The 12,203-nt window shown below is 41.6% G+C and overlaps 1 protein-coding gene across 1 annotated transcript in view; it reads right to left on the reverse strand.

Moving 5' to 3' along the window:
* adgrb1a (adhesion G protein-coupled receptor B1a) overlaps positions 1–12,203 on the reverse strand; it is a 691,398-nt gene that overhangs the window by 122,249 nt on the left and 556,946 nt on the right. The window contains exon 22 of the mRNA XM_070888471.1: positions 5,372–5,441. Within this exon, the coding sequence (XP_070744572.1) occupies positions 5,372–5,441 (70 nt within the window). The remainder of the gene's footprint in view (positions 1–5,371; positions 5,442–12,203) is intronic.

Raw genomic sequence — 12,203 nt, forward strand, 5'->3', positions numbered from 1 at the left:
AGTATCGACAAAAAGCAACAATTCCTTTTCCCTCTTCTCTGAATTCGCACTCTTTCCAAATTCCCAAATAAAACACTCTGGGGCCGAAATGTTCCCCTCCAGAAGCTCCATTACAGCCTCTTAGAGCCAAGAATGGAGCAGAGAGACCTTACCAACCGGGGGCAGGCGGATGGGCCAACCCTTCCGAAAATGCATCTGGGCCGGAAGCGGTGGGAATGGATTCCCGCTGCGTTAGGCACACGCCGACCCCTTACCGACCGGCAGCGACCCCCTTTCCGACCCCCACAGGAAATTGTGCTGTGCGGAGTTGCCCCGCCAGTCAGTGCCACTGACAGCTTTTTTTGTTGGGAAGCGGTGTGTGTCTGGACGCGCGTCCAGCCTTAAATGGCATGGCACGCTGCCGCGGTCTTGGTGCCAGGCCGCTGGCCCAGCCGAAACCCTCCCTGGTGGCCCAAACTGAATCTGTAACAGTCATAAGGTTAAACAAGGGCATCGACAGAAATGTATCAGCATGAAAAAAATCACATCCTAACCATGCCTGGGACTTAGTCACGGCTTTTACAGTTATGAATTGTTCTTGTGAAGTCTTCAGCACCAAGGGCAAGAAATCTCATTTTTTTCCTCCTTAATTGGAGAGAGACCAAGAGGTTCAAATACCTAACCCCCATGAAAATACAAGTGCAGGTAGTTAAAGCAATAATAAAAGGCCAACAGCATTTTGGGATTTATAACATGCAAGAGTAAAGAAGTAATTACCAATTTATACAAAAGAGTGGCTTTTGTCACCCTATTATAGAAAAGGCACAGAGTGAATAGCAGAGATTCACAGATAATGCCAGGAATGGGAAAGTATATTATAAGGAGAGACTTGAAATACTGGGACTATTTCTATTGGGACAGAGAAGGCTGTGTAGATTTGATACAGGTTTTGAAAATTATGCATAATTCTGATGAGTTAATGGGGAAAGACTATTTTCACTGGTTGGGAGTAAGTGACAAGTGGTCATCAATTTAAAATAATCAATAAGAGAGTGAGTGGCGATGTCAGTAAAAGTCCTTTACACAGACGGCTTCTGTCGTGCAGAATGTTGCTCCATAGGGAGTTGTTGAGGCAAAGACCACTGCATTCTTTAAAGGAAAATTGAATGATTATTTGAAGTGGCTATAAGGAGAGAATGGGGCAGTTGGATTAGTTCAGGATTGCTCTAGCAATAAGCCGATACCAACATAATGGGCAGTACTTCATTGACTGTAAAGCACTTTGAGATGTCCTGTGGTCGTGAAAAACGCTTTATAAATGTAAATCTTTCTTTTTTAGAATGTCTTCATTCTGAGCTATAAACTTCGATTATTCTAAGCCTTGCTCAGAGGCAGCTGTGTGTAAAGCGGCCTGTCTTTTTAAGGGCTGATGGTCTAATTGTTGAAATATCCTGAGGTCAGTTGGAGGCTAATTTGGTGACATTCTGAACAATTAGGTCAATTAGTAATCATTTTCTCTTGCTGAGGAAGTTTTTTTCTTGATTGCCAATTATAGTGTTTGGTTTTTATAAATGTCACAGTGAATTTGCACAAGCAACAAAGTGGCACACTCAAAGTTTGATCGACATGTCCTGTAATACATTTATAAAATATCAGATTTTGTATATATTTTTTGATGTTCAAACCACCATCAATAAAAAATAATTTTGAATAAAAATGTAAAATTTATGAAACGTAGAGGAGAGTTTGGACGGGGTGAGATGTAAACATTTTTTTAAATCTCAACCATGAACCCAACCCGCCCACTTGCTATTTTAATGGACGTGGGACAGTGGTCGGGCAATCATCCTGCTCCCAGGAGGCTGGTCGCTCATTTAAATATTGTACTGAGGCTGTTTAAATTTAACCCAGCAGCTAGGAGGCGGCAAAGACTGCTGCGTGCAAGAGGTAAGTGGTTTTCCAGCACTACTTGTGGGCCAGAAGGAACAGGGGTGCTTCTCCCTGGCCCACCAAGCTAACCTACTTCCCGCCCCATGATCGGACTTCCAACTTCCATGATCAGAACCACCCCCAATCACCCACCCGCGACCCCCCTCAGTGCAATGACCGAGCCACGACACCCCATCTCTGCCCCCAATCGGTCTCCGATCTCCACGATAATACGCTGCCCGACCCTATATGCCACACTGTACCCACTCCCTCGCGATCTCTACCTCAGCAGCACAAACTTACCTGCTCCTGTGCTGCTGCAGCACTGCCTGCCCAACAAGGAACCAAGCCTTTCGGCCAGGTTGGCTTCTGAGCGGCGATCCTGTTTAAAAACAAAATACCTCTACAATGTTTGGGGACCAGAATTCCTCTCCCGCCACTTTGAAATCCTGAATACCAACACAACAACAAAAATTGCTGGAAGTAGCCAGCATTTGTCACCAAAAAAAAGGACAGGTTATCATTCTAATTTTGGGCCTCACGTCAGAACTGGACAGTGAACTCTAAGTAAATTCCATTTATAGAACTGAATAAAATGAATAGGCAAGGGAAGGTTGGTCAAAATCCAGGAAAGCCAACTCGGACCACAAAGAAGCATTTAATGGCCCAAAAATTGCAGTCAAAATAACGACTAAGCTAAAAAGCCCTCACCATTATATTTGTAAAAATGCAACACCAACTTCAGGTGAGGGCAGATGCGCGATGAAATGTGGCAATTGAAAGGTTGCTGGCGGAGTTGTGCTGCTCCACCATTAGCTTTGCGAAAACAGTAACTCACTGTCTAGCTCCCCAGTCAAGTGCATTGAGCGGTGCGAAGTTCCTATACTTGCGTGGTTGATAAGTAAACTCGCTGCAGAAGGTAAAGTCTAATTACCATTTTAACAATGTGAAAAGTGTTAAATACTGCCAGTTAACCTCTCTGGCACTGAAAATTAACTATTACAAGGAGCCTTATTCCTTCAGGTTTTAATCATTGTTGGAGATATTTAATTGAAAATCCAGGAGCAGCACGAAGTGGCAAGCTGACATTGGCACATGATTCACCGATCAAAATCCCATTGAGAGGCCTTGACAGGATAGATGCTGAGAGGCTGTTTCCCCTGGCTGGGGAGTCTAGAACCAGGGATCTTAGTCTCAGGACTGAGATAAAGAGAAATTTATTCATTGATTCATTCACAGGGTTGCGAATCTTTGGAATTCTCCACTCCAGAATGCTGTGGATGCTGAATCATGGAGTATATTCAAGGATGAGATAGATTTTTGAACTCTCGGGGAATCAAGGGATATGGAGATTGGGCGGGAAAGTGGAGTTAAGGTCAATGATCAACCATGATCTTATTGAATGGTGGAGCAGGTTCTAGGGGCTGTATGGCCTACTCCTGCTCCTATTTCTTATGATATATTCTTATGAGTGAGGCACTGCGCCAGTGGCAAAGCCTTGATAAAATGATACTTCCTAACCTCCGCCACAATATTTTGAAGAAAAATTGTATCTTTTCAGATTTCCCAGAAGGAGACCCTTTCTTCACGTTGGATACAACCATTTTGAAGTAGTTGGGGCTCAATTTTCGCCACCAGTGGGCATCGTTTTATTGGTCTCCAATGATTTTTTTTGCGCAAACTTGATTTTGCAAATTTCCTCAAAGTTTGTACGCTGGCGGCAACTGTCAGCGCCAGATTTTTTGTACAGCAGATTTTTTGGCGCAGGTCTGGATAAAAACTGATTTCTGCGTCGTTTTTGGCTGTTTAAGCGATTTTCTCCAACACAGATTTCTTAAGGACGGCGCAGAGTGGTTTTAAGTACCAATCAGAAAAAGCCGACATTAACTTAAGGAAATCGGTGCTCAGGTCTATATCGGAGCTGTTTCTTTGCAGTTTTGTCTTGTTCATAAAGATAGTTTATAATGATCATGTTTCTTGCATCTCCTTACATTAAAGATCACTTACTTGTTCTGGTGTTGCCCCCCGCTCCCACTTCAATCCCGGGCCGAATGCTGCCCTCACCACCCCCCAGCCCCGCCATCTCCTGGTCTTGCTTCAGTCCTGGGCAATCCCCCACCCCCCTCCCCTGCCGCTGCCAGCCCTGGAACTTCAACTCACAGGTAGGTGGAGCTTCAGCCCCATATATCTCTCGTTACCTTGGCAACTTCAGCTTTTGGCGCAGACTTGAAGCTCCACCCCCAGATTTAACTTCAGGAACCGCAGCGCCAAAATTAAATTTTACTTTGGCGAAAATTGTTTTTTTTTCTCGACGCAATCGGGCACAAAAAATCCTCCTGGGTGCCAAAAGTCGGCAAAGAGGAAAATAGAGCCCACTATGTCTAACTTAATTGGCAATGTTTCTCAACTAGATCTCCTCTCAGTCGCTCACTTTATATTTGTACCAACCTTTTCATTCACATTAGAAATCAGTGGGAAATATCACACTAATGATAATTAACCTTTTTGAACTCTGCACCGAGTCACATCGACTGAGGAGTTGCTGGCCAGGTAAAATAAGTTGATTACATTAGTATGTCCCCATAATGCTACTTCAATAGCCCCACTTACACTCTTCAGTCAAACTGTATAATACGCAGTCACTCTGATTTGAACAGAGTATGGTTAAAAACCTATTTCTTGTGAGAAAAAACATTGTGTAATACGACAGTACAAATTTTATAAGACTTCAGCTCTTACAATATTTGTCTCTTCATTACACACATCTCTATTCAACATACCTGCCACAAATCAAGTTATTTTTGAAAATAAATATACACACCATATATACTATATAGAATTAAGGAGTAACTGGCTGAATTTATGACATGTGATGTGATTTTGAGATTCTACCAATGTTTGAAAACTGCTCAAGCATCGTCATCATTTAAGATGCTATCGAAACACTTGTCTGAATGAGTGCCATGTATTTTCCACCCAACCAACTATCTCCTATAAACAATATATACGATACATGTCAGAGACGCGTAAAATACAGTATTTTTCAAACTGACAGCCCTGACAGAATAACAGTGTTATAAATATTGTATTATTGCAATGATTTATAGTAAAAAAAAAGTGATAGAGCAAGTAATGTATGGCCATACATACAAGTGATGAAGTAATAAACCACGAAAGGTCATTGGGAAAAGGCTAAAGGAAAGAAGCCACTGAGATTTGATTTTGTATTACTTTCTCTCTGGAGTATAGCCTAGCTTGATGCTAGAGGATTGAAGGATCACCAAAAGATAGTGGTCGGCAGATTATGAGAGGTAGGAACAGCCTGCATCAACTACTCCAAATAGATATGACTCGCGGTGAGCTGAAAGACTGCAATGAATCACTTTGTAATGAAAACATCAGTAAAAGGATAATCATACATTTATTTAAAAAAAACCTTTAAGGAGTGCTATGGCCTACTTACTAGTTGACTGTTCCATATCCCTTCGATTTGGTGAATCCAACAGATGTTGCCACAACAAGGGCGGGCAGTCCTAAAATAAAATAAAGGCAAAATGGGTAAATGGGTTAATGCCGTTTGTTCAAAATCACTTATGTGGCAAAATAGTTGTGTCTATTTCTCAAATTTGGATTAAATATATATTAGATAGCCATATGCATGGTACTGTGGAGAGTTTTGGTGATCAATGTATCAATACGGTTTAAAAATTATTCTACGGAAGTATAAATCATAGAATGGCTACAGCACAGAAGGCCACTCGGCTCATCAAACCTATGCCGGCTCAGCTAACCCCACTCCCCAACCTTTTCCCCATAGCCCTGCAATGTTTTTTTTCCTTCAAAAGCACAGAAACAGGCTATTTGACCCTTATATATATGCTGGCTCTTTGTAAGAGAAATCCAACAGGGTTAAAGCATTCTACAAACGGTGAGTTTTTTTTGCATTTTAACAGAAGTATTTTGAACAACCCAATTACTTTTCAAGCTTTTAACACAACAGGCCAGACACACCCAAAGTTGCTACACTAGCTTCTGAGAGTGCCTGAAGGTAGTGAGGACAATTCCACGGCATCCAACACCTCTGTTCTATCCGTGAACAAAATAGTAAGAAATATGCATGATGCGAACACGAGTTACAAGTAAAGCTGTTCAAACAACAAGCTAAGTTGTCTGATTAGTCAACTCATTCCCTAACATTTGTAGGTATTAGAGTGTTTGCTCGTGCTGTTGGGTAGGGTTTAAACTAATATGGCAGGGGGATGGGAATCTATGCAGGGAGACAGAGGGAAGTAAAATGGGGGCAGAAGCAAAAGGTAGAAAGGAGATAAGGAAAAGTGGAGGGCAGAGAAATCAAAGGCAAAAATTAAAAAGGCCCACATTACAACATAATTCTAAAAGGACAAAGAGTGTTAAAAAAATAAGCCTGAAGGCTCTGTATCTCAATGCGAGGAACATTCGTAATAAGGTGGATGAATTAACCGCGCAGATAGCTGTTCACGGATATGATGTAATTGGGATTATGGGGACATGGCTCCAGGAGGACCACGACTGGGAACTCAACATCCAGGGGTATTCAATATTCAGGAAGGATAGACAGAAAGGAAAAGGAAGTAGGGTAGCGTTGCTGGTTAAAGAGGAGATTAACGCAATAGTAAGGAAGGACATTTTCTTGGATGATGTGGAATCTGTATGGGTAGAGCTGCGGAACACCAAATGGCAGAAAATGCTAGTGGGAGTTGTGTATAGACCACCAAACAGTAGCAGTGAGGTTGGGGATGGAATCAAACAGGAAATTAGGGATGCATGCAATAAGCAGTTATCATGGGTGACTTTAATCTACATATAGATGGGGCTAACCAAACTGGTAGCAATACGGTGGAGGAGGATTTCCTGGAGTGTATAAGGGATGGTTTGAGAGACCAATATGTCGAGGAACCAACTAGAGAGCTGGCCATCCTAGACTGGGTGTTGTGTAATGAGAGAGAATTAATTAGCAATCTTGTTGTGCAAGGCCCCTTGGGAAAGAGTGACCATAATATGGTAGAATTCTTCATTAAGATGGAGAATGACACAGTTAATTCAGAGAATAGGGTCCTGAACTTAAAGAAAGATAACTTCGATGGTGTGAGACGTGAATTGACTAGGATAGACTGGAAAATTATACTTGAAGGGTTGACGGTGGATAGTCAATGGCAGACATTTAAAGATCACATGGATGAACTTCAACAATTGTACATCCCTGTCTGGAGTAAAAATAAAATGGGGTAGATGGCTCAACCGTGGCTAACAAGGGAAATTAGGGTTAGTGTTAAATCCAAGGAAGAGGCATATAAATTGGCCAGAAAAAGCAGCAAACCTGAGGACTGGGAGAAATTTCGAATTCAGCAGAGGAGGACAAAGGGTTTAATTTGGAGGGGAAAATTAGAGTATGAGAGGAAGCTTGCAGGGAACATAAAAACTAACTGCAAATGCTTCTATAGATATGTGAAGAGAAAAAGATTAGTAAAGACAAATGTAGGTCCCTTGCAGTCATAATCAGGTGAATTTATAATGGGAACAAAAAAATGGCAGACCAATTGAACAAATACTTTGGTTCTGTCTTCACTGAGGAAGACACAAATAACCTTCCAGAAATACTAGGGGACCGAGGGTCTAGAGAGAAGGAGGAACTGAAGGAAATCCTTATTAGTCAGGAAATTGTGTTAGGGAAATTGATGGGATTGAAGGCCGATAAATCCCCAGGGCCTGATAGTCTGCATCCCAGAGTACTTAAGGAAGTGGCCCTAGAAATAATGAATGCATTGGTGGTAATTTTCCAACAGTCTACTGACTCTGGATCAGTTTCTATGGATTGGGAGGTAGCTAATGTAATCCCACTTCTTAAAAAAGGAGGGAGTGAGAGAACAAGGAATTATAGACCCGTTCGCCTGACATCAGTAGTGGGGAAAATGTTGGAGTCAATTATTAAATAAGTAATAGCAGCACATTTGCATGGATTTATGAAAGGGAAATCATGCTTGACAACTCTTCTAGAATTTTTTGAGGATGTAACTCGTAGAGTGGACAAGGGAGAACCAGTGGATATGGTGTAATTGGACTTTCAAAAGGCTTTTGACAAGGACCCACACAAGAGATTAGTGTGCAAAATTAAAGCACATGGTATTGGGGGTAATATACTAAGTAGAAATAAACAGGTCCTCTTCACAATGGCAGGCAGTGACTAGTAGGGTACCACAAGGTTCAGTGCTGGGACCCCAGCTATTTACAATATACATTAATAATTTAGATGAAGGAATTGAATGTAATATCTCCAAGTTTGCAGGTGACACTAAGCTGGGTGGCAGTGTGAGCTATGAGGAGGATGCCAAGAGGCTGCTGGCTGACTTGGACAAGTTCGGTGAGTGGGCAAATGCATGGCAGATGCAGTATAATGTAGATAAATGTGAGGTTATCCACTTTGGTGGCAAAAAAAGGAAGCAGATTATCTGAATGGTGACAGATTAGGAAAAGGGAGGTGCAACGAGACCTGGGTGTCATGGTACATCAGTCATTGAAAGTTGGCATGCAGGTACAGCAGGCGATGAAGAAGGCAAATGGCATGTTGGCCTTCATAGCGAGAGGATTTGAGTATAGGAGCAGGGAGTCTTATTGCAGTTGTACAAGGTCTTGGTGAGGCCTCACCTTGAATATTGTGTACAGTTTTGGTCTCCTAATCTGAAGAAGGACATTCTTGCTATTGAGGGAGTGCAGCGAAGGTTCACTGGATTGATTCCCGGGATGGCAGGACTGACATTATGAAGAAAGACTGGATCGACTAGGCTTATATTCACTGAAATTTAGAAGAATGAGAGGGGATCTCATAGAAACATATAAAATTCTGATGGGATTGGACAGGTTAGATGCAGGAAGAATGTTCCTGATGTTGGGGTAGTCCAGAACCAGGGCTCACAGTCTAAGGATAAGGGGTAAACCATTTAGGACTGAGATGAGGAGAAACTTCTTCACTCAGAGAATTGTGAACCAGTGGAATTCCCTATGGCAGAGAGTTGTTGATGCCAGTTCATTGGATATATTCAAGAGGGAGTTAGATGTGGCCCTTACGGCTAAAGGGATCAAGGTGTATAGAGAGAAAGCAGGAATAGGGTACTGAAGTTGCATGATCAGCCATGATCATATTGAATGTTGGTGCAGGCTTGAAGGACTGAATGGCTTACTCCTGCACCTATTTTCTATGTTTCTATGTAATACAAATTGATTGTGCATTCAATAATTCATCCGATCATAGATAAAGTTGTGTGTCTAATCCACCCATCTGATTCCCAATGCTGTGCCTTTTCACGCCTGCCTTCAAAGCCCGATGCGTATCTGCCCAATCTTCATCCAGAAGCTATTGAAAAGAGCGTTATGGATTTTGCACTATCTCTTTTATTTTTAAACTGTTCATATATTGTGTAAGTTTGATTATTGTACTACTTCAGTATCTTGCCGTGCCCTGTTGAGCAAGTAGTTTTAATTGTCTGCACTGGTCTGATAATTTTTTTATTTCCCATCTCTGCAAGTGGAACAAAAATTACTAGTCATGCCAGCTAATCTCTAGTGAGTGAGAAACCATGACTGGGTGGTAATAGTTAATTTTGGGCTCACTTTTCCATACACACCAATGAGTGAGATGCAAGTTTTAGTTTGGGTATGGAATCTGTCTTCTAGTTGTGAACATGAGAGCAAATGTTTAGGAAAAGCCTGACTGTAACAAGTCTTGCTTGGTTTCCATGGGGATGGGGGAGTTGCGTGGGTGGGGCGGTCTAAGAAGAGAAAAGAAAAAATAAATTCCTCAAAACCATTCCTTGGGAGATTAACGGGTAGACTCCCTGACAGAGTAGATTATATACAGGGTATAGATGGAACATGCTTTATTGCTCCATCTTTTTTTATGCACTTGTTCATTTACCGAAAATAATTGATTATGTTAAATTCTACTCCAATTTTGGCTCAATTTCATGTTGCATTGGGAGCTGTAAAAGAATGGACTTAGTATTTGGACCAAGTCCAAGAGAGTTAGAGGAATTGGCAATAGTAGTGAATTTATTTAGTTTTCCCAATTTCTCCCTTCCTCTCCAGATCTCTGCTGGGGTAGAGTTGCAGAGGTATTATGGACTTTCCCTCAACATAGGGGATAATTTGTAGGGGGCGCACTGAATATGCTCTAAAGTAAAAGTGGGCATCTGCATTATACTGCAGAAGTGCTCCCATAATTTAATTGGAATATTGAACTAATAGCTCTGAAGCCGTGAACTCAGTGGTAGCCTGGAATAAGGAATCCCTCACAAGAGGAAAGATAATGAAATGTTTATAAAATCAGTTATTTTTCTGCTGGTCACAACAAAAAAGCAATCAGTTTTTTTGGTTCTGCTTGTCTCAAATACCCAGCACGCTGGTACTGGCAAACGCAATTCCAGGACATGACAACACTGCTTGAATTACACAACCTAAAATAAAGCAACCAAAAAATGATTATATAATAGCAAAAATATGACTCCATTTTCTGAAAAAAAAATGCAAAATCCTCCTTACTTTTTTTACGACTGCATTTAAAACTAGCATTTTGCAAGAAAAGATATTTGATTTGAATATACTTATCTGTGTGCAATGTTAGTAGCTCTCTCTCTTTCTCTCTATAATATATATATATCTGTATCTATAGCTCTCTACATCAGAACTATTCTTTACAGTACTCTGGGATTTAAAAAAAGTAGATAGATACTGCAAGATAATCAATATGGTAGACAGCCATGCATTTTAAATATCTTCAAAAGTGCTTGGATTGCCAGTGATAAAATAAAGCTGCATTTATGGGATTTTGTTATTCATTTTCAAATTGTGCTTTGCATGTTATCTAAAACAATTGTGTAATGATGTGGAATAAATTTTCACAATTTAAGCAAAACTGAAGCTCATGCAACACATAATGGAAGTGCAATGAGATACTGCTTCCTATTTAAACTAGCACCATTTTTATCTCCTTTACTGCCTCCTTGTTAGTTGAGGAGCAATCTTTTTTTGTTGTAGCCTTAAGAGAAGTGCACAAATTTATTGCCATTCAGAACATTACTGTTTAGAATGCAGGTTATTTTACAGGAAAATTCAAGACTCAGAGAACCTGAAAGCTAAGCACTCAGCATCAAACTAATTTTTCTCATTTGCAGATTAAAATCTAAGATATTACATTTGCAGCAACCCACTGGGTTTCTGCTTCCATAATGCCAGCGGATTATCAGAGGGGTTCTTCACATTTGATTCATTATTTATTCATTCTCAGGATGTAGATGTCACTGTTACGACCAGCATTTATTGTCCATCCCTAGTTAACCTCGAGAAATTAGTGATGGGCTTTCTTCTTGAACCACTGCAGTCCGTGTGGTGAAGGTGCTCTCACAATGTTGTTAGGTAAAGAGTACCAGGATTTTAACCCAGTGACGATTAATATTTTTTTGTTAGTTCATGGGATGTGAGTGTCACTGGCAAGGCCTGCATTTATTGCCCTTGAGACAGTGGTGAGCCACCTTCTTGAACCGCTGTAGTCCTTGGTGAAGGTACTCCTACAGTGCTGTTAGAAGGAGGGGGGGGGAGGGGAAGTTCCAGGATTTCCGCCCAGCGACAACGAAGGAATGGTGATATATTTCCAAGTCAGGATGGTGTGCGAGGGGAACATGCAGGTGATGGTGTTCCCAGGTGCCTGTTGCCCTGTCCTTCTAGGTGGTAGAGGTTGCGGGTTTGGGAGGTGCTGTTGATGAAGCCTAGGTGAGTTGCTGCAGTGCAACTTGTAGATGGTAGACACTGCAGCCATGGTACGCCGGTGGTGGAGGGAGTGAATGTTTAAGGTGATGGATGGGGTGCCAATTAACCGGACTGCTTCGTCCTGGATGGTGTCGAGCCTCTCGAGTGTTGTTGGAACTGCAATCATCCAGGCAAGTGGAGAGTACTTGATTACATTCTTGACTTATGCCTTGTAGATGATGGAAAGGCTTTGGGGAATCAGGAGGTAAGACACTCGCCACAGAATACCCAGCCTCTGACTGCTCTTGCAGCCACAATATTTATGTGGCTGGTCCAGTTGAATTTCTGGTCAATAGTGATCCCCAGAATGTTGATGATGGGGGATTCGGCAATGGTAATGCCGTTGAATGTCAAGGGGCGGTGGTTAGACTCTCTTGTTGGAAATAGTCATTTCCTGGCACTTTTGTGACGCGAATGTTACCTTCCACTTGTCAGCTCAAGTTTGAATGTCGTCCAGGCCT

The sequence above is a fragment of the Pristiophorus japonicus genome, chromosome 1 (assembly GCF_044704955.1).
Source record: "Pristiophorus japonicus isolate sPriJap1 chromosome 1, sPriJap1.hap1, whole genome shotgun sequence".
Lineage (NCBI taxonomy): Eukaryota > Metazoa > Chordata > Chondrichthyes > Pristiophoridae > Pristiophorus > Pristiophorus japonicus.